General features: G+C 52.3%; 3 protein-coding genes across 14 annotated transcripts in view; 2 read left to right on the top strand and 1 right to left on the bottom strand.

Moving 5' to 3' along the window:
* Myrf (myelin regulatory factor) overlaps positions 1-15,164 on the top strand; it is a 32,099-nt gene extending 16,935 nt beyond the window's left edge. For 2 of the 6 annotated variants that reach the window (XM_008760221.3, NM_001170487.1), the window contains 22 exons: positions 691-938; positions 1,020-1,143; positions 2,781-2,976; positions 4,246-4,322; positions 4,493-4,603; positions 4,980-5,070; positions 5,442-5,642; positions 5,848-5,959; positions 6,413-6,522; positions 7,158-7,318; positions 7,399-7,471; positions 7,738-7,826; positions 8,086-8,154; positions 8,570-8,650; positions 8,818-8,906; positions 8,997-9,176; positions 9,382-9,633; positions 11,185-11,272; positions 11,492-11,566; positions 11,897-12,002; positions 12,813-12,887; positions 12,982-15,164. In XM_008760221.3, coding sequence (XP_008758443.1) covers positions 691-938; positions 1,020-1,143; positions 2,781-2,976; positions 4,246-4,322; positions 4,493-4,603; positions 4,980-5,070; positions 5,442-5,642; positions 5,848-5,959; positions 6,413-6,522; positions 7,158-7,318; positions 7,399-7,471; positions 7,738-7,826; positions 8,086-8,154; positions 8,570-8,650; positions 8,818-8,906; positions 8,997-9,176; positions 9,382-9,633; positions 11,185-11,272; positions 11,492-11,566; positions 11,897-12,002; positions 12,813-12,887; positions 12,982-13,062 — 2,689 coding nt within the window. In that variant the 3' untranslated portion in view covers positions 13,063-15,164. The remainder of the gene's footprint in view (positions 1-690; positions 939-1,019; positions 1,144-2,780; positions 2,977-4,245; positions 4,323-4,492; positions 4,604-4,979; positions 5,071-5,441; positions 5,643-5,847; positions 5,960-6,412; positions 6,523-7,157; positions 7,319-7,398; positions 7,472-7,737; positions 7,827-8,085; positions 8,155-8,569; positions 8,651-8,817; positions 8,907-8,996; positions 9,177-9,381; positions 9,634-11,184; positions 11,273-11,491; positions 11,567-11,896; positions 12,003-12,812; positions 12,888-12,981) is intronic. The other 4 variants (XM_063286961.1, XM_008760220.3, XM_006231030.5 and 1 more) reach the window with 3 other exon arrangements.
* A 551-nt stretch (positions 15,165-15,715) lies between these two features.
* Positions 15,716-19,614, bottom strand: Tmem258 (transmembrane protein 258). Of its 2 annotated transcripts, none has more exons than XM_039094970.2 (4): positions 19,378-19,420; positions 17,195-17,304; positions 16,294-16,430; positions 15,716-15,817 (listed from the first exon to the last, which is right to left on the bottom strand). In XM_039094970.2, exons 1-3 carry the CDS (start codon positions 19,387-19,389, stop codon positions 16,304-16,306), a joined length of 249 nt encoding a protein of 82 aa, XP_038950898.1. In that variant the 5' UTR covers positions 19,390-19,420; the 3' UTR covers positions 15,716-15,817; positions 16,294-16,303. The 2 variants fall into 2 exon arrangements, with proteins under 2 accessions (XP_038950898.1, NP_001388007.1); NM_001401078.1 differs by lacking the exon at positions 19,378-19,420 and adding an exon at positions 19,484-19,614 and having other exon boundaries at positions 15,719-15,817.
* On the top strand, positions 19,348-24,205 carry Fen1 (flap structure-specific endonuclease 1). Of its 6 annotated transcripts, none has more exons than XM_006231072.5 (3): positions 19,348-19,651; positions 19,727-19,868; positions 22,269-24,205. In XM_006231072.5, exons 2-3 carry the CDS (start codon positions 19,813-19,815, stop codon positions 23,428-23,430), a joined length of 1,218 nt encoding a protein of 405 aa, XP_006231134.1. In that variant the 5' UTR covers positions 19,348-19,651; positions 19,727-19,812; the 3' UTR covers positions 23,431-24,205. The 6 variants fall into 6 exon arrangements, with proteins under 6 accessions (XP_006231134.1, XP_006231136.1, XP_063131907.1 ...); XM_063275837.1 differs by having other exon boundaries at positions 19,592-19,651; positions 19,727-19,800; XM_006231074.5 differs by lacking the exon at positions 19,727-19,868 and having other exon boundaries at positions 19,349-19,651.
* Positions 24,206-25,239: the final 1,034 nt, after the last annotated feature.

Below are 25,239 nucleotides of genomic sequence, written 5' to 3'. Positions count from 1 at the left end.
AGTGACCCTAGAGAAAACAGAGGCCTTACTGGAATGATGCTTTGAGGCCTATAGCCATAGCTGATTGGTGACAGCTACCTCATTCACAGGTGGGTAAACTGAAGTTCTATGAAAGGAAAATACTTTTCCCAAGTAATGGATTAGGAAAAGGCAGAGCCAAGACTTAAACCTGGAACTGAATTAACACAGACTGCAATGCTTTTCTGTCCATTTACTGAAATCCTTAGGGGTGTTTTTGGGTTGTTTTGTTTGCTTGTTTTAAGATTTTATTTATTGTATGTGGGTACACTGTCACTGTCTTCAGACACACCAGAAGAGGGCATCAGATCCCATTACAGATGGTTGTGAGCCACCATGTGGCTGCTGGGAATTGAACTCAGGACCTCTGGAAGAGCAGTCAGTGCTCCTAACCGCTGAGCCATCTCTCCCGCCCCATGAGATCCTTAGGTTTCTAAGAATGACAATTGCGGGATGCTCTGTGTGACACAGGTGCTCTGTGGAGCACATACTAATCAAGTGTGACCCCGCCTGCCTCCACAGGGGTAAGGCTGTGGCAAAGACAGAGAATGGGAACACTGAGTGACAGGGTAGAGGACAGGGAGGTACCTAAGGGCTCCCTGAGGGAGAGGGGTGGGTACTGCATAGAAGAAGAGGGCTCAGCCTCCATGGCACTCAACTCTGTGCCCCCAGGCTCCCTCCACACCCCTCTAAGAAGAGGAAGCACTCCGAATCACCCCCCAACACCCTCAATGCCCAAATACTGAATGGAATGATCAAGCAGGAACCTGGGACTGTCACAGCCTTGCCTCCACACCCTGCCAGAGCCCCGTCCCCTCCGTGGCCTCAGGGCCCACTCTCACCTGGCACTGGCTCCTTGCCCCTCAGCATTGCCCGAGCCCAGACTCCACCCTGGCACCCACCGGGTGCTCCCTCCCCAGGTAGGTGACTGACTGACTGACCATTGATGCTGGGAACTGGAAGTCCTGGGCCCAGATCTCACCCGTGTTCCTTCTCTCCAGGCCTCCTGCAGGACAGTGATAGCCTCAGTGGCTCCTATTTGGACCCCAACTACCAATCTATCAAATGGCAACCACATCAGCAGAACAAGTGGGCGACCCTATATGATGCCAACTACAAGGAGCTGTGAGTGATCTGTGCCACTTAACCACCTCATCTTGGGACAGCTTAGGACCCCATTGAACTCCTCGGTCAGGGCCTAGAAGGAGCCTGCTTATAAGAGAATCATGTTTGACAGGAGAGCCAATAAGCTCAGGGAAGAATCTGGCCCAGGGCTCAGGCTCCAGGGCCTCTGGTCAGCCTAAGTCTCTCTAAGTAGTGGTATCTTCCAGGGAGGGGTGTTGGAGCCAAGTCAGGGAGAAGTGGGCGGATACATGTGTTCTGGCCCCTCCTTCATGTTCTCCTACATTCCAGGAAGATAGTCTGAAGTTTAGCATAAGCTGGACCCTTACAGCAGCCCCCTCCCTGTGGAGGGAGGAGGGGTGGAGGGGCTGTGACTGCCCAGGCTGTCCCTGGTTCTTCCTCAACACCACATAGATCTAGCTTCCCAGGTCCCAAAAGCCCAGTGGGGACCACTCCTCTTCCTCCCCTAGAAGGCCAATGGGTGTCTCCAAGGGTGACCCCCCCCCAGTAAGTCCGAGTACTTTGGACTTAGCCAAGAATGAACTAGGTGACTGGGGCTGGGGCCCTCTCATCAGGACAGTGGCTGAGACAGGCGACCTGAAGTGGGTTTCCTGAGCTATGGAATGGCTATCTAGTAGCTCCCAGGGCTGGATGGGGTGGGATGCCCAATTGTGGTAGGATCTAGTCCGTATGATCTGGAGAGAGATTCCTCTATTCACACCTCCTGACCCTTGGGCACCTTGCTCTCTCCCCACTTAGGCCCCAAAGCCAGAGAGCTAGCAGCAGAGGTCTGCAGTGTGACCCAGGAATTTTCTGGTACTTTTCTTAGGTCAGACAGATGGGTGGGCCCTGTAAGGGAAGAAAAATGAAACCAGGTCTTCCCTTGGTACTTGCTGTTACATGGGGAAGGATTCTTCCTGTCCAGCTTTCTGTGGGTGGGCACCTCTAATGCATGGTGACCCAAGGGAGAATGAAACAAGTCATAAGTCAACAAGTGCTCTCTTTACTGCCCCCGGAGGTGCCCTAAAGGCTCCAGACACTGTCTCAGTGACAGATGGCAAGCTTCAGCTGTTCCTGATGGGGAGGTCACAAACTCGGAGTACTCCCCTGTCTCTAGGGCAGTTGGGGGAGTCAGAATGAGGGCACTGGGGGGGCCTTGAGCAAGGAGGTGGGCCAGGGTGGGTCAGGGTGGGCCCAAGGCAGAGCTGGCTCCTGGTTTCACCGTTTCCATGGCAACCAGCTGTCAGGCACAGTGAGTCTCCACAGATGCAGGTCCTCTCATCCCATTTCCCACAAGGGAGGGGGCTTCAAGGAGTGTGTGGGAAGTGGTTAAGGATACTAAAGAATGGTGAAGGCCCTCCTCTGAGTCCCCTCACTTCATCCCAGGCCTTCAGAGCCTTGTCTTGCTTCATCCCAGCACAGAACAATGCAAGGCCTCAGGCACATAATGGAAAACCTGTGCAGTTCCTCTTTGAGGCTTAAGTGTCCGTACCTGGAATAGAGATTGACCCCTGGGGGTCTGGGGGTCTTGGGGGATACAGCATAAGTAATGGGACTGGAGTATGGATCTGTAGAAGGAAGCAATACTCCATCTTCAGCCTGGGGACTACTGGTGAGTCTCCCTCCCTCCCCACCTTCAGGCCTATGCTCACCTATCGTGTGGATGCAGACAAGGGCTTCAACTTTTCCGTGGGTGACGATGCTTTTGTGTGCCAGAAGAAGAACCACTTCCAGGTGACCGTGTACATTGGCATGCTGGGCGAGCCCAAGTATGTCAAGACGCCGGAAGGCCTCAAGCCCCTGGACTGCTTCTATCTGAAGCTGCATGGAGTGAAGGCAAGTTTGGGGGTTGGCTTGAAAGGGAGAGCAGGAGGGCCAGGACTCTCCAAGATTCGAGTGATGAGGGAATACCCACCCCAAAGCTGTATTCCACGGCTGCCCCGCCCCTCTTCCTCTTCTAGTGCGCCCCATAGATGTAGGGTTGCTCAGACCTCAGCTTCACCCTTATGCACTGCTTCCCTCTCCAACCCATGCTCAAGTCTTCCTCTCCAATCCAGGAGCCATCTCCTGGACCTCTTACTGATGCCTCAGCTCTCAGACACAAACCAAACTCCCTACCACTCGTTCCTCTCCCCTGTCCCACTCAAACTACATATCTAAAGGCCCTCCTACCCTCAGCTTGTCATACACTTGGCTCCCTTTCCTTGGCCAGAGTCACCCCCATCCCATGTCTGAATGTTCAATCACCTTCTATTCTGCTCCCAATCTCTGTAACACACGTTTTTTCTAGTACACTCCTTCCTCCCAAGACTCCATTGCCTTCCCAGCAAAGCCACCATGGTCCTCTAAGTGGCACCTACAGGGCCCTTAGAAATCCAGCCATTCACTCCGATTCTGTGTGTGCTGTGTCCCACATTTGCAATCCTTGAGATGCCCTCCTAGGGTCCCTTCCCAGCATCCTGTTCCATTTACTTTGTCCAGCTCCATTCTGATGCCCCTCTGGGAAGCCTTCCCTGAGGCCCTTTGTGACTGAGGGATTCCATAGCACAGACACTGGAGCTCATGAGCTCCCAGGGGACAAGACCTGGTCTGTCTGATTTCTTCACAGGCTGGGCCTGGCATGTTGGCATGACTCAGCCAGTGTTTCTGAAGAGATGAGAGGCTGTGGGTATGTGAGAGTGTCTGGGGTGCAGTGTGTGTGTGTGTGTGTGTGTGTGTGTGTGTGTGTGTGTGTGTGTGTGTGTGGTGTGTGTAGGCTGTCTGCAAGTGAGAAAACGTGCAGGTATGGATATGGTCAGGCTAACTGGAAAACATGGGCGTGCATGGAGAAGTTATGGAGTCAGATGGTACTGATGTGAGGCCATCACAGAGGTGACCACAGTCACCATACAGAAGTAAGGGAGGCAGTGAATGTGAGCTGACCAAAGGCTATGTGTGTGCCCTTGAAATGGCTTGGGAGTATGGGGTGTGGATGTGGGGGCCCCTGAGCTTGTGAGGAAGTGAGGTAGAGGTAGAATTATGCTGTGGACCAGGGTGAAGGGGCAAAGGAGGAAGACCAGGTGGGGAACCTTGTCCTGAGTTGCCCTCGGCCCCATTCCTCTCCAGCTAGAGGCCTTGAACCAGTCTATCAACATCGAGCAGTCACAGTCAGACAGGAGCAAGAGGCCCTTCAACCCCGTCACGTGAGTATCCAGCCCTGTGGGGTGGTGCTTGGAAGGGCCCATCTTAGCACTGGCGTGGGAGCTAGGGAGACAGGCAGGCACCCCCGCTGCCCTCCGCGTGCAGTCGCTCTGCAGCACGGCTCCTGGCAGCTTCCTTTCCTGCTCCTGAGCACTCTGCCCATTCTCTGTAGGGTCAATCTTCCCCCTGAGCAGGTCACAAAGGTGACCGTGGGGCGACTCCATTTCAGTGAGACCACTGCCAACAACATGCGGAAGAAGGGCAAGCCCAACCCTGACCAGAGGTGAGAAGGTCAACCTGGCCACAGCAGCCCTCCCTTCTGAGGAGCAGGGTCAAAAAGGGGCCTCCACAGAGCGTGCCAGTCCCAAGGTCCACAGATGGCCTGTTTCCCAGAGGAGGAACCTGAGGTTCAAAATATTTGGCAGATTTAGAGACTCAGGCACAGAAGAATGGCTTTTAAGATCAGAAACAGTTCTGGGGCTCCTAGTGGACTCGGAGGAATTCTGCCCCCTAGTGGAGGCTCGTGTTTCTCCTCTGGGATACTGTGATAACTCGCACCTCTGTGCCGTGACAGAGTGGGGCTATGTACCCCAACATCTGGGCCAGGGAGGATGGCTAGGGGCACCCCTGAGTGTTACTGAGTCCCCGGTGTATCCCAGGTATTTCATGCTGGTGGTGGCTCTCCAGGCACATGCACAGAACCAGAACTACACACTGGCAGCCCAGATCTCAGAGCGCATCATTGTTCGGGTAAGAGCCATCCCTCCCCAGGGCCAATGTCCTCCCCCTCTCCCAGGCTGGAAGAAATAGCTACAGGAAAAATACGATAGGATGGGGTTGGGTCGCTGTGCAGCTCTTGCTGGACAGTGGCTGTGTGGCCTTGGGCTTTGTCACCCTGTCTCGGCCGCAGGGCCTTCTTTACTGTAAAACATGGTGGACCGGTCACACCTAGAAGCCTCCTGGGTCCCACAGGTGACTCACTGTTGTCACAGTGGATGGGTTATTGGACGTGGTGGGGTAAGGAGACTTGACTGGTCTAGTTGTTCTGGGGCTTTCCCCTTTGCTCAGGGCCCTAAAGTTTCCCCTACCTCCAAGACTGATCCAGACCCAACTTGCCATAGGCCTCTAACCCAGGCCAGTTTGAAAGTGACAGTGACGTGCTATGGCAACGGGCACAGCTGCCAGACACCGTCTTCCACCATGGCCGTGTGGGCATCAACACCGACCGGCCAGATGAGGCACTGGTTGTCCACGGGAACGTCAAGGTGATGGGGTCGCTCATGCACCCTTCAGATTTGCGGGCCAAGGAGCATGTGCAGGAGGTAGGGAAACGGTCATGGCTGAGGGGCAGTGCTGGGGGGTGCTGAGAAGGACCACTGGGAAGGACCAGGATGCCGGGGTAGGGGTGGGAAGGCTGGCTTTGTGGTTCTGTATCAGGGTCTCCCTTCCCCACTGCAGCCCGTGAGGCCTGCTCTGCAAGACTGCAGGAGGGGAGGAGGGTTCAGTCTCGGCCCTATCCCCTGCTAGGTGGACACCACTGAACAGCTGAAGAGGATCTCTCGGATGCGGCTGGTACACTACAGATACAAGCCTGAGTTCGCTGCTAGTGCAGGCATTGAAGCTACCGCACCGGAGACAGGTAGAAATGTACCTGTGTCCCTAAGCTCTGGCTGGTCTGTCCTGTCTCCTGGGACCTGTTCCTAGAAACCCCTGCATTGGCCTTTGGAGCTCCATCCTCTGAAATATTGAACCTTTGGGACCCTGCACCTCCGCTATTGGAATATCATGCTTTTCATGTCCCTGGATCTCTACCCGTGGACTCATCATCTAAGAGTCACTTGACCTGAAGTCTATCACACAGCATTCAGAGATTCTGTGTCCTCTTAGAACCCCATCTCCCTCCTCCAAGGTTCCCCTAGGATCCTACCCATCCAACAAATTCCACAGCTCGAGCCTGGGAACTTTTAAGCTATGAACAGTTATCTGAGAAAGTCCCTATTCCAGGGCTCCATAAAACTCAATGCTCAGGTACGTCTCCAGAAAGCTATGAACAGGACCCCCAAACACACACCCTTGGCTTGTCCCTCCCCAGGTGTCATCGCCCAGGAAGTGAAGGAGATCCTGCCGGAAGCTGTGAAGGACACGGGGGATGTAGTCTTTGCCAATGGGAAAACCATAGAGAACTTCCTTGTAGTGAACAAGGTCAGTTATGGGGAATGGAATGAGGCTCTGGGTCAGAGGATCTGGCCAGCTGTTGGCCCTGCCTGGGAGAGGGAAGAAGGGACAGCCTTCCTCCTAGTAACTCCAAGAACCCCTCCCCACCATACAGGAAGGGGGCCAGCATTCAAGATGGAGGGGCAAGTTAACCACCAGAGGCTGGTACAGGGCAAGGCAAATCCCACAGAGGTTGCACTCCCTCCACCCCCATCAATTAAAGAGGGGAACAAGATGTGTCACCTTGTTGTCTCAAGACTCAAAGAGGTAGTTTGTTATGAAGGTGACATTTGTACTCAGTTACATGAACCTTGAATACACGTACTTAGAAACAGACACATGACGTAGTTTTACCTACCTGAGGGAGTAGGTCCAAGGGACGGAGCTCTGACTTGAGGGAGGCAAGGCTGTGTGGGTAGACACTCAGCTTAGGCCAAGGGCAGCACGCCTGCTGTGTGAACCAGAGTTTGGCTAGAGCAGAGGGCACGATCAAGCAGGACTATTTCTAGGGCCTCTGTTGGCTACGGAGAATGGGGATTCTGCTCCTGCCTGGATCCAGACTGAAGCTTGGAAGCTTCTTGGGCTGATGGCGGCCCTCAAGGCTGTTGTTTCCCCCGGGGCAGGAGCGGATCTTCATGGAGAACGTGGGGGCTGTGAAGGAGTTGTGCAAGCTGACAGACAACCTGGAGACTCGCATTGATGAGCTGGAGCGCTGGAGCCACAAGCTGGCTAAGCTGCGGCGTCTCGACAGCCTCAAGTCAACTGGCAGCTCGGGCGCGTTCAGGTGCAGGCACCGGGTGGGACTGGGGGGACGGAGAGACCTCCTTCTGGAAAACACCCTGATCCTTGTCCTCTTAACTGCAGCCATGCGGGGAGCCAGTTTAGCCGGGCAGGCAGTGTCCCTCACAAAAAGAGGCCCCCTAAACTGGCCAATAAGGTGAGGCTGTGCAGGGTCGTGAGGCTCACGGGGCCAGGGCTTCCTCGTCTCTCAGGCCTTTCCTTGCCAGCTTGCACCACCCCAACCTCACTGACTCCAGCTCTAACCCCTTCCTTCTCCCCTCTCGACCTTGTAGCCCTTCCAGCCCTCTTCTGCTTCCTCTATGAAGAATGGGATGGGGATGGGACTGGAGGTGGGGTTGAGCAAGGAAGTAGGCATCCTAAAGTCCAGCGTCTTCTGCTGTGTTCTTTCCTCTCGGTCCCCAGTCATCACCAGTGGTCCCAGATCAGGCCTGCATCAGTCAGCGCTTTCTGCAAGGAACTATCATTGCTCTGGTGGTGGTCATGGCCTTCAGGTGACTTGTCTCTTAGGTTCTGGGGAGGCTGGTTTAGAGAATAGAGCTACCCCGTGAATCAGATGTGCCTGGGGTCTAGGCTTTGGAGTTGGGGTTCAAGCAGCTGAAATCAGGGAACGTGGGCTGCCTAGTCTTGTCAACCCCTCCACGGTCTAGGAAGGCTGATATACAGGTATCACCTGGGAAGACCACAGAACCTCATAGAGAAACGGTGGTGGGTGGTGGCTTGCATTCAGTGACCCTTTTCTGTGGCTCCCAGCGTGGTGTCCATGTCCACACTATATGTGCTGAGCCTGCGCTCTGAAGAGGACCTGGTGGATGCTGACGGGTATGTCCGTGGAGATTGGGCTACTGCTAAGCCCTCAGGCCAGGTGGGACTAAGAGAGGGTGGTTTGGGTCAGAGGTGCCAGGGAAGCTCTCTAACAGGGTTCAGACTTAGTCTTACGGTCTACTACACCCTATAGTAGGGGTGGTGGGGGTGGGTCTCCTGGATAGTGGGTGCTTTCTACAGGCCCCTATGGCCTGCTCAGTATTCCTTCAGTAGCTGTCTGGAGGACACTTGTAGGAAGCGGGGGGTGAGGGGTGGGGGGGGGAGGGGCGTGGTACAGGGAAGGAGGACCAGAGCAGGACCTCTGGCTCTCTCTGTCACTGTCACACCCCAGCTCATGGGGTTACCTCTGACTGTGTCTTTTTCTCTCTCCTCCCGTGTCTGTTTCCCTCCTGGTTTCTCTGTTGTCTCCTAGCTCTCTTGCCGTGTCCACTTCCTGTCTTCTGGCCCTGCTCCGGCCCCAGGACCCTGGGGGGAGTGTGGCCGTGTGCCCATGGTATGTCTAACCAAGCATCCCTCCCCACCTCCTGCTATACCCTTCTTCCTGCTTTTGTTCCACATTCCTCCTCTCCATCAGTTCCTGCCCACCCTGCTTCTCTGGGACTCCCAGCCCCAGCTCCAAGGCTCCCCCAGTGCCTCTGAGCTCAGCCTGCCCTTTCTTAGCAGGTCCAGCCAGAGCTTTGGGACCACACAGCTCCGACAGTCCTCTATGACCACTGGACTACCAGGCACACAGCCGTCTTTGCTGCTGGGTGCGTGTCTGGAGGAATGAGGTGGAGCAGGTGGCTGGGTGTGGGGCTCCAGTGTCCCCCTCCAGCTCATAGAGCTTCTGGCTTTCTCAGTTACCAGTTCAGCCTCAGGTCCCGCTCTCCGTGCCTTGGACCTGTGCTCCAGCCAGCCCTGCCCCATTGTCTGCTGCTCTACTCCCGTCTCCAGTCCTGCTACAGACCCCAGCCTTGGCCCCATTGTTACTCCTACTCCAAGTCCCAGCCCTAGCCCCAACCCTAACCCCAAGCACTCAGGTACGGATGTTTTGGGGACAGGACCAGGGTTGGCAGGGGTGTTTGGTATTATTTACATCCAGAGAAAGGCCCCAGAGAGAGGGCAGGAGGGACTCCTGGTTTGGAAGTTTGGGGAGTCACCCCCACGGGAACCAGAAAACACATGAAGGCTCACAGAAGCCTGGACCAGGAGGCTTTCTGTGCTTATCCTTGTTTCTGTCCATAGGCCCTGGCCAGATGGCCCCTCTGCCAGTCACCAACATCAGAGCCAAATCCTGGGGCATTTCAGCTAATGGCATCAGCTATTCCAAACATCCCAAGAGCCTGGAACCTCTAGCCAGTCCTGTGGTCCCCTTTCCTGGAGGGCAGAGCAAGACCAAAAACAGCCCCAGCTTCAGTCTCCAAAGTCGCGCCCGCAGAGGAGCCCCACAACCCAGCCCAAGCCCTGCCCAGTTCACTCAGACCCAGGGCCAGCTAGGTACTTGACTCTCACAGCACTTCATAGCCCAGCCTATCCAGGCCTATTGTCTAGGTCCCATTTCAGCCCAGTTGTAGGGCCTTCTGGGCACAGAATTGCTAGTCAGCAGAGACTAGGGATCAGGCCTCACGTAGATCATGCCATTGAATCCTCACAACTTGGCTGGGGAGGTCACTCAGAAGGCACTACTTGCTTTGAAAGCACGAAGGCCAGAATGGTCTATTCCCAGAATGTATCAGGCATGGTGGCACACACTTGTGATGCCAGTGGTAGCAAGATGGAGGTGGAGACAGGCGGATTCTTTGAGCTCGGTGGACAGCTAGCCTCGCTTACTTGATCAAGTTCCAGCTAATGAAAGACCTTGTCTCAGACAAAAGAGGGAAAGCCCTGTTGCCATGGTTCAGAAGAGGAACTGGAGACTTAGGCGATGGTCATACAGCCAGCCCGGCAGCAGTCCAGATAAAATTCTGTCTCTAGTTTGCCAAATTCCAGATTATATTTATTCCTCTCTCTACCAGGGTGGGGAAGGTGACATACTAGGACCTCAGCCTCAAACCTTTTTGTTCTTACCAAGATAGAACTCGTCTTAGCATGGCTGTGGTTTTCTCCGGGCTGACTTGTGTTCTCTGGCCTTCTGGTAGCTGTAACCAGTGTCTCTGTGTGGCTTCCTCACTTCCACTTTGTGGCTTAGCAAACTGAAACCTAGAAAGTGTGGTTTGTGCAGACAGATGTTCACAGCGGTGGGGCAGCTCCGAGGGGTGGAAGCTCGCCTCAGCTCCACGGGTGCTCTAGATACACATGACTCTACCTGAGTGTGCACAGGCGAAGACAGCCCAGAGTGACTGGTCCAGGAGTAGGAAGGGAACTTAATCTAGGAGGACCAAGGAAGGAAGCAACCAGGATATGCTTCCCAGAAGAGGTGACATTGAGCCATCTTTGAAAGACATTTGGGGGGCTGCCTAAAAAGAAAGCCACCTTTTCTGTATCAGGTAGCTTCACAGGGTGTTCTGGGTGCTGCTGGAGACCTTGAGTTTGTTCCTTAAAGAGTTGAAAATGTATGTGGTCAAGCAAATGTTGAGAGGCTGGTGACCATAGCTTGACACTTCCGGGGTGGGGGACTAGGCAGTAGCAGGCCTGAGATAGTGAGATGGACATGTAACCTCATCTCCCATGGTGCACCTCAGCACCTCTATGACAGTCACTGGGGGCAGCCCCAGTGGTGTGCTCTGTCCTATCCTTTCATGGCCGGTTTCTGCTGTTCTGCTGCCACAGCGACAACCACCGAGCCCAAGGCTGGGAAAGAAATGTGTGTGGTCAGGAGCAGGGGCCCGAGAAGGACCTCTGCTTGCTTCTGAGTGCCTGGGTTTTGTGAAAGAGGCAGCTCATGAGAACTGGCTGGTTCTAGGGCTGCTGGGAAAGGGGTGTGGTGGGTACTGTAGTGAGGGTCTAGAAAGAACTCTTGCTTGCACTGAGGTATGAAAGTCCAAGTGTGGTGTCATTTGTTTTCTACCTTATCCTTCCTCATCGCCCCAACAACCTCTCTTCTTCCAGACCCAGTGCCATCCCTGACCTCCATCCAGCTGCTGGAGAATTCCATGCCCATCACCTCCCAGTACTGTGTGCCAGAGGATGCCTGCAGGTACAGTGGGCTCCCTTGTTGCTTCGAGGAGGGTCCCCTCAGGTGCCATGAGCCCAAGTAGTTTGGATGCTCAGATCTTGGCCCTTTGGGGAGGAACTTTTCCCATAAGTTTGGGCAGCCCCTTTCCTGGTTTCCGAGGGCTTCCATATAGAATGAGGCTGAGGAGGAGAGAGGGGACTGGCAAAGTAGCCTTGCTTGGGTCCATCTTTGCCCCTTTAGGCTTGGAAACTTCACCTACCACATCCCTGTCAGCAGCAGCACACCACTGCACCTCAGCCTGACCCTGCAGATGAAGTGAGTGCTGGCGTTGGGGAGGGAGGGAGCCAGGTGGAAGCTCAGAAAAGTCAAAGCTAAGTGTTTGCTAAATTTCTAAATTAATGTGGAGGCTCCAGGCCTCCAGGAGAAGGGCTGGAGAGGGACTGCTGTTCGGGGTTAAGTGGCTACAAGACCCTGCTTCATGGGGACTACGTGGGATGGCTACATGAGAGGTTTCCTTCATCCCAAGCCCTGGACAAGTCTATGTGGCTCTCAGGCTGTGTGAAGATACAGCTTGTCTCGGGGCTGGATGGGACAGGGATGTGGGGGAGCTACAGCCACTCGAATGGGAACCCACCTATTCCCTAGTTCCTCCACCCCTGTGTCCGTGGTACTGTGCAGCCTGATTTCGAAGGAGGAGCCCTGTGAGGAGGGAGGCTTTTTGCAGACGCTCCACAGCCATCAGGACACCCAGGTAGGGGCCAGTGGGAAGCTGTAGGCCGGCCAGGTCTTAACCTTCCTCTTGTGGAGAGTGATCACAAATGGTGGGAAGCACAGGGCAGTTATGTCTGCTGGGGCACAGAAAGCTGGACTCCTGTGCCTGGGGGAGGGGACATGCATGTCGGTCTTTATTCATCCATTCTCTGAGAGGCATCTGCATCCCCGTGGCAGTGCACAGGGAGGGGAGCTTATAAGGGCTGATCTGGAATGAGCATAGTGCCCACTGGAGGCGGAGCTGAGCTCCCCACCCCGCTTCCCAGGAAGCAAGTGTGAAGTCCAGCGCCTTCATACTCAGGGCGGGGCAGTGATTGACAGATGGTGCTACAGGAGCCCGGGGCTCCAGGTGGAAGGCCAGTGTGGGTTCTATTGCTCATGGTGGTTTCTGCTCACTTACTTGTTCTAGTTTCTGTTGAGGCCTCAGGTAAGACAGGCAAGCAGTTCGTGGCTGTCCATCGCCACGCCCCTGCCGCCATACTGTGATGGATAGCTGTAAAGACCTGAGGTTGAACCCACCCCTGCCATGTTTGCCTTGTGAAGGAGTCGAGCAGCTGCAGATGGTAGCAGCACCTTTGCTCGCACTGCACTGTGGCTGTGGGCACAGATATTGAGATACTTGCACGGCCTCGAGTGTAAGGAGCTACAGACAAAGGGAGGCCACGGCTAGGGGAGGCAGTCTGTGGAGGGTGGCTACCCCTGCTCTCCAAGTGCTGGGCTGCGACGGCCACGCTGAGAGGAGTGCTGGTTAGGACAAGGCTGCCTTGACCTCTCTTTCTTCTCTCTCTAGGGCACCTCTCACCAGTGGCCAGTAACCATCCTGTCCTTCCGTGAATTCACATACCACTTCCGGGTGGCATTGCTGGTGAGTACACAGGCTGAGCACAGAGGCTGAGGCACGCCTGCAGTGTGGGGCTTGGGGCAACCACCTTACCCATCTTCACTTTCCTTTCACACAGGGTCAGGCCGACTGCAGCTCAGAGGCCGCCGTTCAGCCGGCCACAGACTACTACTTCCACTTCTACCGCCTGTGTGACTGAGCTGCCTCCCAAGGCACTGCCACAGCCGGGACTGGGGTCCCTGGGCCCTCAACACTGGATACAAATGTGTTACACTGGAGCCTGCTGCAGGCCAGCTCTCTGCTCTTCACTGCCTCCCTTGATTGGAGACTGGAAGTCCTTACACTGGAGTTGCTGGGCCAACTGTTCACCCTCACACAGCACAGAGAGGGCTAGAGGGGGCAGCCTCCTGGCTTTTCCTTCTGGCTATCTCCTTGGAACACCACAGGACTAATTCATGGCTGTTTAGTCATGGTTCCTGGAGGGCTGGCTTGCCCACTCCCACTCTCCCTGCCTTCCCTTCTGAGCTGTGGTGGAGCGAAGACCCACAGCAGTTGGACCTGGACCTCTAACACCTGGCTGGACCCCATGAGTCCATGCAGAGTTAATAACTCACCCTTTATGCTGTTCCCAGGAGGGACAGCTTGGTAGTAACTTCCTGGGGTTTGACTGTTACACTAGACCTGGATTTCTAAGCTTTAAGTGTGGTTGGTTTCAGGAGTTTTCCCTGGGACAGCTTAGTTCCTAAGAATTCCTGAGGTAGTCAGGGCTGCCCTGAATAGCTGGAGAAGCTGACCTTGTGCCTTAAGTCTACTAGTGCCTGATGGAACCCACCCTCGTAGGGCTGAACCAGTGGGGCTGACAGGCCATGGACCCTTGAACCTGGAGTACCCTGGAAGGAGTGGCTCCCTGTGAGCTCCCAAGATCTGTTCCTGGGAGTTTCCCACACTCATGATGGAGTGGGTGACGAGCAGAGGAGCAGGAATCCCTGCAAGCAGTAGACAGGTTTCCACTGGAAGGTGAACGCAGAGAACGTTTATTAATGATGTAATTACTGAATGCACTTAAAGCACGGTACCAAGGAGCAGGGTAGAGCGGGGAAGCCGAGTGGGCCTCAGCATGGAAGGACACTAGCAGACAGGACTCCCAGTTCCTCTCTCCTGGCTTGGGTCCATGCCCAGTGGGTCTCATCTCTGCCTCTTCCACCCCGAGGAAAGGAGTGGTGGGTTTAAGAAATTTTACTCAAGTGGCAACGTCAGCATTTCCTGGTAGCACCTACAGCATTCCGATTGCATGCAGGCTCCTGGAAGGAGTGTGCCAATCATTTACCGCATGCCCTGGGTTCAGCAGTGGGAAAGGGAATAATGCTCTTGGGAAACCAGGCCCTACTTTTCCAGCCTCCCATTCTGAGCTCTACATGGGAGGCATCTCTATCGGGAGCTGAGTTTGGGAAGCCTATGAACTGTGGGTCCTGCCAAGGACCTCAAAGCACTTACCCTCAGGGTAGGGACACAGCAGGGATGCCCTGCCTCCAGGCTTTCTCCCCAGCTTGGCTCCATTCCTCCGTTCTGCCATCACAACTCCCCACATCAGGTCACGCTTGCCTTCTGACCTTGTTCTGTTCTCCCACAAGGTCGTCCTGCCCACGGTACCTTAAGAGTGCCCAGCCTCACTGCTTTAGTGGCATGCTGGGGCTCCCTTACAAGAGAGGCAAGTGTTCCTCAACTGTGGCCCCTCAGTCCTTAACTGGAAAGTGACCCTCTTCTACCCCCTGGAGTCCATCTGGACACAGCCAGCCCGAGGCCCACTGGCAGCTGCCTGCTCGCATGCCTGGGAAGAGGTCCTCAGTGAGTTGGGGCCAAACTTGGGCTCCAAGCTGCTTGAGGGGGTCGACCTTGGACCAAAGTTGCCTTAAGCCCCAAATGTAGAAGGGCTTAGGGGAAGGTGTAAGGGCCACAGGCTGGAAGCTGACAGCCTAGCTGGCACTCCCTTCCTCTCTTCCTTCTGCTGTTCCTATAGCCACTGGGCTAATCTCCCCCTCGCTTTAAGCTGTATATAGGGCCCGCAGCACAGATCCCTGCCCATGCTGTACCCCTTAGCAGCCTGCGTGTTCATAGAGCGTCTCCCTTCTGGTTAACTCCCTTTTCTCCATGGCTCTGACTCCTATTTATCATGTACTCACTCTGACTCTGAGGAAGGCAGGGAGGTGCCACCCAGCCTACTTGCTTCCTGTCCCCCAAATGGTCCTCTTCGTAAGTGAATAGACATATAAATAAATGTATAAATACGGCTTTGTATCTGCACTTGCCTCTGGCATCTTCTTCAGATCGTTCTGGTGGGAGTCATCTCAGACCAAGCTGACTAGAATCTAGTCTGAGGGGCTTAGGATTCCTGGCCACCACAGAAAAAGACTAGAAAGCTACTCCATATCTTTATGTCCCTCATCCTTGGACTTGGGCTGACACACACACGTCCAAAAGACCTTCCCCATGTACCTGCCACTGCCCATCCAAAAAGAATCCATTTGAGGGAACAGGCTGACCTTAGAGGACCACAGCCCAAAGACAGTGGCTGCCTTCAGAGAAGACTGGTCCAGGGGAAAATTGACTGCTGTTAGGTCCTGGAGAAGTTTGCTCTAAAACAACATAGAGGTAGGCATGGACCTTTCTTTCCTATCCACAGGTAAACCTGAAACTAATGACAAGGTGACACTGCTACATAGCCCTTGACCCCTTGGGGAGGACACAGATTTCTAGCATCAGGTACTAGTGAAAAGCAGCTAGGAAGTAGAAAAGGGACTTCAATAGTCAAGGAACCCTGGTTCCCTCCCCTCAGAATGGACATGAGGCAGGCCTGTCACACATCTGCCTTTATTGTAAACAGCAGGTGGGACATGTAGCAATGGTAAAAAATTAATTTACAAAAGCAGAGACTTGGTGAGCTGCCTGGTGGGTACCTGGAAGAGGAAAGTAGAATTGAGAATGAGTCCAATGACGTTTTGCATTCCCTCCCTGTAACCCTAGGCCCCTTGAGCAAGGGCTATCCAAGAGCCAACAGGAATGAACGATCACTGAGGGTGGGTCACCAGAAGTGACTTCAGTGCCTGTTTGGTGTATTATCTGTTTTGAGTCCCAGTTCCCTTCTAAGTCATCTGTGTGTGACTTGAAAGAATGCAGAGCTAAGACCATAGTTAGCCTTCACCCACACCCCTACCAAGTACACCCCAAAGCTTGAGTGAGCCCTTGAGTATATGGAGAACACAGAGTGGAGACACCAGGTCACTTGGCTCAAATCCCCATGAAGGGTGGGGAGGGAGTTCTGATCGTCCCCAGTCTTTCCGTCCCCATGAACCGTAGTCTTGCATGGAGGGGACCCACTGATGCGGCTCTCTGAGGCTTCTTCAGACATGCGCCGTCTCGTCCCAGAGCTTACCCTTGGACACTCATACATAGATGCCGACCCACAGCAGGAGGAAGAGGACTCCAAAGCCCATGAAGAGGGAGGCCACCAAGGAGATGAGGAGCTCTTTGTAAACATCGCGCGTGTACTTGGTAGAGGTGACCTCGTAACTAGGTGGGACCGCTAAGGAGAAGCAAAGATGGGCTACAGTGCAGGAGCTGTCTAGGATTAACCCTCATGGGACGTAGAGGCTAAGGGATTCCTGGGAGGTTTGTCTGGCTTGATGCAGCCAGGCAGAGGGGCCCAAGACATGGCACTGACTGATGCCCCACACCATACCTTGAACGTCCATGAGGAGAAGAAGCCCACAGTACTTGGGCCAATCGCCTCTAGTCATGTATCACTCAGAGTACAGGTAGGACTATGTGCCAAGCTCCTGACGCCTGAGCAAACCCCTGTTTAAATCAGCTTTCTTTTTTTTTTTTTTTTTTTTTTCGGAGCTGGGGACCGAACCCAGGGCCTTGCAAGCGCTCTACCGCTGAGCTAAATCCCCAACCCCTTAAATCAGCTTTCTGTTGGGTGTAATGGTACATTCATGGGATCCCTGCACTCTCTGGAGGCAGAGGCAGGTGGACCACCATGAGTTTCACATCAGCAATGTCTGCACAGTGAGACCCTGTCTCAAAACCAGACCAAACCAAACACCCAAATACCAACACACCACCTTTCGAACCTCAGTTCGAAAAGCAAACCGAACTAACTTGATGTTGGAAAACAAGGCCATGGCTTGTCCTTGTCCATGGCAGCACCAGCCTCCTCCTAACTCACTTCGTCTCAATCCCACCCCAAAGGAAACAAGGAGCAGTTATCCAATGTGGTATCTCTCTCAGTTCTATGGTCACTAATTCTGCCCCCGGGCGCAAATAAAGGATACACGAAGAACCAGGCAGTGAAGAACATGCCGATGGCCAGAAGTACCACAGTCAGGTGAGGGAAGACAGCTGGGTTCACTGGGCTGGTATACCTACTCATGGCCTCGAGCTCCTAGAGAAGAAAGCACATCAGTCTCAGTTTCAATCTGGGGAGGCCTTAGAGCTGCTGTGTACTGCTGAGAACTCCTTCCAGTGAGTCACTATAGAAATTACAATCATTGTGTGTGTTACATTTAATTACCTTTATTTACTCTGCGTATGTGTGTGGGTTAAGGTGCCAATGAGTGCATGGGAAAGTCAGAGGACAAATTGCAAGAATTGGCTTTCTCCTTCCACCATGTGTGGGTCCTGGGGATTGACCTCAGGTCACCAGGCTTGAAAGTGGGTGCATTTACCTGCGAGCCATTTTGCAGGCCATTTCCCACTTTCTTTTTAAATTTGGGTGGAAATTAGGGGACAACTTTCTGAGAGTCGCCTTCTGCTGTGACTGAGGCAAGGTCTCTCTTGGTTTTTGGTCACTGTGACTCATATCCCAGACTAGCCCTCAGGCTTCTGGGCATTTCTCCTCCATCCATTTTCCATCTTGCCATGTGTGCACTCTGGGATTATCACATCTGGCTTTTTTTGTTTTGTTTTTTTGAGACAGGGTTTCTCTGGGTAACCTTGGCTGTCCTGGAACTCACTCTGTAGACCAGGTTGGCCTCAAACTCACAGAGAGAGATCTGTGCCTCTGCCTTCTGAGATTAAAGGCATGCATCACCATCACCTGGTCACATCTGGATTTTAAAAAATAATGTGGGTTCTGGGATCCAACTCAGTTATCAGGCTTGCACAGCAAACCCTTTGCCCACGAGTCATCTCCCAGCCCTCTATCACATCTTAAAGTAGAGACGTGGAAGGCTGTGTAGTAGAGCATTTGCCTAGCATGCATGAAGTCTAAAGTATGATCCCCAGCACTGGGAAACAAAACGACAATAACAATGAAGAATGGCAGCAGCAGCTTTTCTTCCAGTGAGATAAGAGTGGCTAAGAGTCAGAGGCCCAGGCACATAAAGGGATAGAGGAAAATGGCTCTTAGGGTTGTTTTCTAGCTAATGATCACTACGTAAGCCATGGCTCTGCCTGGGAGAAAATGCATAAAGAAAAAGCTTGCTCACAATTTCCATTGCTTTTGGAATGGAATCTGTGTCCACACTCTAAGCTGTTGATTTGTGCAGGAAACAAGAACCTAGACTAGCACAGACAGCTCAAATTCTAATTCAGGAGTATTCTTTTTCACTGCCTTAGAAGGGAGCCACAGGGATCTCCTGGCAGAAGACAATTGGGATAATTCTGGCCCTAGTGAATCATCAGCGTCTGAGTTAAGTAGTTGTAACACTATTTTTGTCACAAGGCTGATGCATGATTGGAGAAAGATGAATGTTGACACAGCTAGCTTACTGCCCAGCATAGAGTAATTCCTCAATAGGTATTTGTTTCCTTCCTAAAGTTGCAGAGAAGACGATGAGATAATCCCTGTGAAAGGGCCATAAACGTAAAGTTCTGTACAAATGTTAACTTCCATTGTCACTCCCTAGCCAATGTTTCTAAAGTCCAGAACATAACAACTCCAGAGAAGTAAACTGAGCCCATTGTTCTAAGAGACACAGGAATTCAATTCAGTAAACAATTATGTCCCCCTTCCCCCCCTAAAAGAGCTAAGGACAATTGCTGCCATTTATGGAACCTCCAAATGCAGGCCCAGTGTTTAGCAACAGGAATACAAAGACGAATAGACATCATCCCAGAACTAGATGCACGTCAGATGGTGGTCACTAGGAGGCGTGGCAGAGAAAAAGAGAAGTCCATGAAACGTGGCAAGAGGTGTGCATAGACTGAGAGCTCCCAGAAGACAGACAAGCACCTATGAGAGATTTAAGTGTTTTATCAGGAAATGACATTTATACAAGGGCCTTGCGGGATGAGTAAGATTTCAGCAAGGGAAGCCTTCCAGATAATGATAACTGATCATAAAAAAAGAGAAACAAAAGCACGAGGGTTTTCAAAGTGCACCCTGTGACCTTGAGACTTATAATCAATGACTTCATAAGCATTGTGATGGAAATCTCACCCTGAGGAATACATGGTAAGGGGTTTGCTTTCCCGTCCCTAACTCAAACTAGAGTTTCAGCGGCGCCCCACCCACCGGGCACTGCATACTGAGGCCTCTACAGAAGAACACGGTGAGGACCGGGCACACAAGAGCCCTAGGTCCGGACCCACTGCGCTGTCCACAACTCCCATCATCTCACCATTTTGCCCCGCACAGGATAAACCACCGATCGCCACCGGAAGAACACGTCGGCAGGAGCAAGCGCGTTGAGCAACAGGAAAAGGATGTGGTCCATTGCGCGTGGCATTGTGGGACTTGTAGTCCCATGTTTTCAGGGTAACGGAAACTAGGACTTTGGGGACCTACTGTGAGTATCATGGGGTCGGACTGTGGGAAAGGGTGGTGTAAAGTTTAGGTTTTTAATTCATTTTTTCCCGGAAAGAATGCCCGCTGTGAAATCTGCTATCGGACGTGGCACGGCCTACACTACACTTCCCAGGAGGCTGTTCGCGCCTGGTAGGTCACGTGATGAGAGCGCGGGCTTTGGAAGGCGGCGAAGCTGGAAACGATTTCGGCTCGACATTGTAAGAACAGGCTTGTGGCTGTCCACAGAACACTGGGGATCCAAACCACTGCTAGCTAGGTGAAGCCTCGTGCACTCGAGGCGGAGTGAGGTCTCGCGGAAGCGTCTCCGAGAGCGGCGAGGGCCGCGAGAGCAACACCAAGCAGCCCGGGGCTTGGGCTATTCTCACTGATCCGAACATCTCTCTTCGCTGGTAGGAAGAAGGTGATACCCTCCTGCCCGTGAGGACTAAGAGATCAGAGCAGGTTCTTCCTAGGGCCCTTGTGAGGAGTATGGAACGGGGAGGTTTTCCTATTTATTGCTGACATCAATAGACAGTGTGTGCTTTTTTGTATTTCTGGCTAAGGCAGGTGTTGGAAATGTCCCAAGGACATTTCTGGGTAAGGGAAGCCTGGAAGATTAGTCAGAACAGTGGGGCCCAGTTAATAAGGTGATTGATAAGTTGGCCTTCGGGCACCGGGGCGCAGGGAAGCTAGGTGTGTTTTTATCCTGCCTACAGCCATTTCATTTAAGGCTTTGCTATCTGCAAGGTCCTGTGGAGGCCGGACCGAGACTATAAGAACAGAACAGGTTTCCCCCTGTGTGACTTAATGGGTGGTAATATCCTATATTCATTCTAGCAAAGTAGTGAGGTGTGAACCATGTGGTTGACTAGGGAACATGGCACAGCATTTGGTGATGTGTGTGTTCCATCTGGTGTTTTGGTTGACCAGTTCTGCAAGGCAGAAATGATTAACGTTCTTATTTTACAACTCAGAAATGACTCTTGTTTTACAAGATGTAGAGCACTTGCTAGGGCTCTAGGTCAATCCCCATTGGTGTACACACACGCACACACAAACACACCAGGTTCAAGGTTGAGTGTTTTATTTGACTTCTGAGTTAGGGATTCGACATGGGGCTTCATCCATTCTAGGCAAACTACTGTACTAGTGAGAGCCACAATCTTCAGCCCCAAGGCCGAGCGTTTGCTGTTTGTATTCTTAAAGGAACCACAGTAGTCCGGACCAGGAAGAAGTAAGAAAGGATGGCAGGAAGAAGACACAGCTTAGCAAGAGAGAGGCGGGCCTTTTTACTAGGCAATGGTGCCATGTATGCTGAGGTGTTTGTAGTCAGGAAGGGGACTGTATGTATAGTGCCTCTTGGGCTTCAGAAAAGACAGTGAAGTAAGATTGGAAACAAATAAGAGGAACTGACAGGACTTTCTTATGGCGTGGACGCACACTGGGCAAGCATGATGACCTTAATAAATTTATATATTAGAAAATTCTTTTCTTATACATTTAACACATTGATATAACTGGTACAATGCAGATATTTTTGTTTAAGATTGATTCTCTTTTCCCAACTTAATTTTTTGTTTGTTTTTGAGACAGGGTCTTACTGTGTAACCCTGGCTGGCCTGGGACTTGCTATGAGAATAGGCTGGCTTTGAACTCAAGAGATCCACCTGCCTCTGCCTTCCAAATGCTGGGATTAAAGGGATGTGCTATCATTCATAACAAGTTTTTTGTTTCGTTTGGATTTGTTTACCTCTTTTTCTTTAAAGTCCATTTAAAGAAAAATGGCTAGATAAAAGGAAAATTAATGTCTCAGTTGGAAGAGCCAAAAATTGTGAGGAAGTTTTGGAATTGCTTCCCTTGGAACAATTTGAGGGAAGTCTTGAACCACAGATGTGCAGTACTGGGCTCTGTGAATCCAGAATGCCAGCCCTTAAATCAGGATATGTGGTGGAAGTCATGGGCTTTATGTTTCAGTCTTAGTTCAGAGAGAGTACAATAGGAGGACTTAAAACTCCCCTGACATCCTGATAAAAACAGACCCTTAGGCACTAAGGGTGATGGGAAGGGTACCAGCATATGAGATGGTCCTCGTTCAGGGGTGTATCCCTCAGGTCTGCTGCATCAGTTAGGCATCAGTAGAGAAACAATAAGTCAGACGTCATATTTGCATAGCCGGTACTTAACCTGTTCTTAAGGGCTCACGTCTGCCTTTGTGATCTCAGGACCCTTCAAGCTGAGCCAAGCACTCTTGCCTTCTAGGGTCCGTGATGAAGATTAGAGTTGAAGTCACTCTGTGTGACAGATTGTGCTGTTGGGTTATTCAGAGCCCTTGAGTTATTCAAGAGCATCCAGGGTCTCATTCCTCGAAGCACCAGCTCAGCTTCTGGTTCTCAGGAGGCCTGCTTGTTAGTTGGATGCGCTGTAGATGTCCTGAATGAGGCTTCTGTTCCCCTTTGCATCTTCTGCTCTGTTGACTTAGAGTCCAGTTGTGTGTCATGTTAAATTTGATTAAGCATGGGGTTAATCAAATGCACCCTAAAACTTTTGTTCCTTCTGTACCTCCAAGATCCTCCTCTCACTTGTCTTTTGTTGTTGTTGTTGTTTGTTCTTTGTTTTAGCCATTGCTCCTGTGTTACCATGGGAATTCAAGGCCTTGCCAAACTAATTGCTGATGTGGCCCCCAGTGCCATCCGTGAGAATGACATCAAGAGCTACTTTGGTCGCAAAGTGGCCATTGATGCCTCCATGAGCATTTACCAGTTCCTGATTGCTGTTCGTCAGGGTGGGGACGTACTGCAGAACGAGGAGGGGGAGACCACCAGCCACCTGATGGGCATGTTCTACCGTACCATCCGCATGATGGAGAATGGCATCAAGCCGGTGTATATCTTTGATGGCAAACCACCACAGCTGAAGTCGGGGGAGCTGGCCAAACGCAGTGAGCGGCGTGCAGAGGCCGAGAAGCAGCTGCAGCAGGCTCAGGAGGCGGGGGCAGAGGAGGAGGTGGAAAAGTTCACCAAGCGGCTTGTGAAGGTCACCAAGCAACACAACGATGAGTGCAAACACCTGCTGAGCCTCATGGGCATCCCATACCTTGATGCGCCCAGCGAGGCAGAGGCCAGCTGTGCTGCCCTGGCAAAGGCTGGCAAAGTCTATGCCGCAGCCACGGAGGACATGGACTGCCTCACTTTTGGCAGCCCCGTGCTAATGCGACACTTAACTGCCAGTGAGGCCAAGAAGCTGCCCATCCAAGAGTTCCACCTGAGCCGCGTCCTGCAAGAGCTGGGTCTGAACCAGGAGCAGTTTGTGGATCTGTGCATCCTGCTGGGTAGCGACTACTGTGAGAGTGTCCGTGGCATTGGACCCAAGCGGGCTGTGGACCTCATCCAGAAGCACAAGAGCATCGAGGAGATCGTGAGGCGGCTGGATCCCAGCAAGTACCCTGTTCCGGAAAACTGGCTCCACAAGGAAGCCCGGCAGCTCTTCCTGGAGCCGGAAGTACTGGACCCAGAGTCTGTGGAGCTGAAGTGGAGTGAGCCAAACGAAGAAGAGTTGGTCAAATTTATGTGCGGTGAAAAGCAGTTTTCTGAGGAGCGGATTCGTAGTGGGGTCAAACGGCTGAATAAGAGCCGCCAAGGCAGCACCCAGGGACGCCTAGATGATTTCTTCAAGGTGACAGGCTCACTCTCCTCAGCCAAGCGCAAGGAGCCAGAGCCCAAGGGGCCTGCCAAGAAGAAAGCAAAGACTGGGGGAGCAGGAAAGTTCAGAAGGGGAAAATAAATGTGTCCTTCCCTCCACTGTCCCTTGGCCCCAGGACAGTGTTTTGTACCCTCAGCTAGAGCACATCCCTCTCGCCCTGCGTCTTGAGGACAAGTTCATTGCTTCCCAGCGCTGCCCTTCAGAGCTTTCCCTCGCTTGACCCTGTGTCAGGAAGCCCGTAGCTCTGCTTTTCCTCATTTTTAGCTCAGGAAAGATGTCAGGCTCAAACCACTTCTCAGGTTAATGGACCCTGTCCGTTGCTCTGTGCAACTGCTAGCAGTATTTTAAGGGAGAAGATAAGGCAGGGAGAGAGTAGGAGGTAATTTCCCAGCTGGCCAGCTGGTGGGGGACAGGTGACTAGAGCGCGGCTGGCGACTGCTCTTTCTAATTTCACTGTGCCCTGGAAGACAGCCATCAGTCTGGGATTAGCTGATGAGAGAGCCGCAAAGAGAAACAGAGGAGTCTGGCGACAACAGATTTAATACTGACTGGCTGTTTTGTGGACTTGCTGTCTGGTGAGCCCAGTAGTTGCGCAAGGGAGTGAAAACACAGTGTTTAGGTTTAGGTTTGTAGTGTTTGGTTTTGTGCCTCCCCTCTCCAGTGTTGGGAATTGAACCCAGGGCAAAGGCATTAAGTGTACCACTGACCTGTAGCTCCAAGTGATGTTCTGAGGCTCCAAGTGATGGCCTTTCTGAGGCAGTCAATTTAATTGAGGTTTTGGAAGAAAAAACTTGTTCATGGGCTGTTTCTATTTTAAAAGATGTGAAGAAAAAAAACAATAAAATTATAAAAGCGATCAGAATGTGGCTTTCTGAATGTTTGAGAATGCCCTGAGTGTTTTAGTTTCCTGTAGAATAAATAGAATGGTCTTCTTTCCCCTCTTAAATCCCCAATAGCCTGGGATTGCCCTGGTAGCGAGTGTTTGTTTAGGAGTGACCACAAGGTGGCGCTGTACCCATGTCATGTGGCCACAGCAGCAGTGGTAGCACCAGCCTTTCGTACTTCAGGAGTTTGAATAGCTTGGCTGAATTTCACATGTTCACCAGTCTGAGATAAAGGAGTCCCCTGGAACAGTCTTGTTACTTAGATAAACTATCTCATAACATCCAGGCATTTCGATAGGTCACTTGATAAACACTTGCCATTCAGAGACCTTGTCCCACCAGGTGCTGGTGGGGCACGCCTTCAGTGCGTCCAGGTGGCTGAGACAGGTCAGTCTCCAAGTTCAAGTCAGCCTGGTCTACAGAGCAGGTTCTAGGACAGCCAGGGCTACACAAATCCTGTCTTGACAAACCAATAAAACAAGTAAGTAAGTAAAAGAAGCCTTGTTCTTTTTGAGATTTCATGTGATCAGGGAGAACTGTTGGAAGTTTCTAAGTACTAGTACACTTAGGGCTCTCCAGAGGAGCAGAAGGGCTGGAATAAGTTATGTATATGTTAAAAGCAGATTCACTAGAGTGGCTTACGGGGTGTGGTCAGCTAGTCTAGCAATTGGTATCTTAACAGAAAAGCCAAGAATTCAGTAGTTCAGTCTTCAGGGGATGTCTCAGCTGGTCTTCAGTCTACGTGAAGACTGCCAAAGATGTAAGCTCTGAACCAGAGAAGGGATGTCTTGGCGAGAGGATCCTAGGGAAGAAACAAAGCCTCCACGTCCTTTGTATGGGCTGCCATTAGAAGGTGTAGCCCAGATTTAGGGTGAGTTTTTCAACCTTCGCACAGGTTGGCCCAGCTGCTTGCCTTCTAGTTGATTCCAGGCATGGTCAAGTTGATAAGCCATTGTAACTGGTGAAACTTAGTGGGCAGCTAGCTTGTTTGAGTTCTGATCTCACA

Source organism: Rattus norvegicus, chromosome 1 (assembly GCF_036323735.1).
Source record: "Rattus norvegicus strain BN/NHsdMcwi chromosome 1, GRCr8, whole genome shotgun sequence".
Classification (NCBI taxonomy): Eukaryota; Metazoa; Chordata; class Mammalia; order Rodentia; family Muridae; genus Rattus; species Rattus norvegicus.
This window is presented reverse-complemented; position numbering and strand designations above follow the sequence as displayed.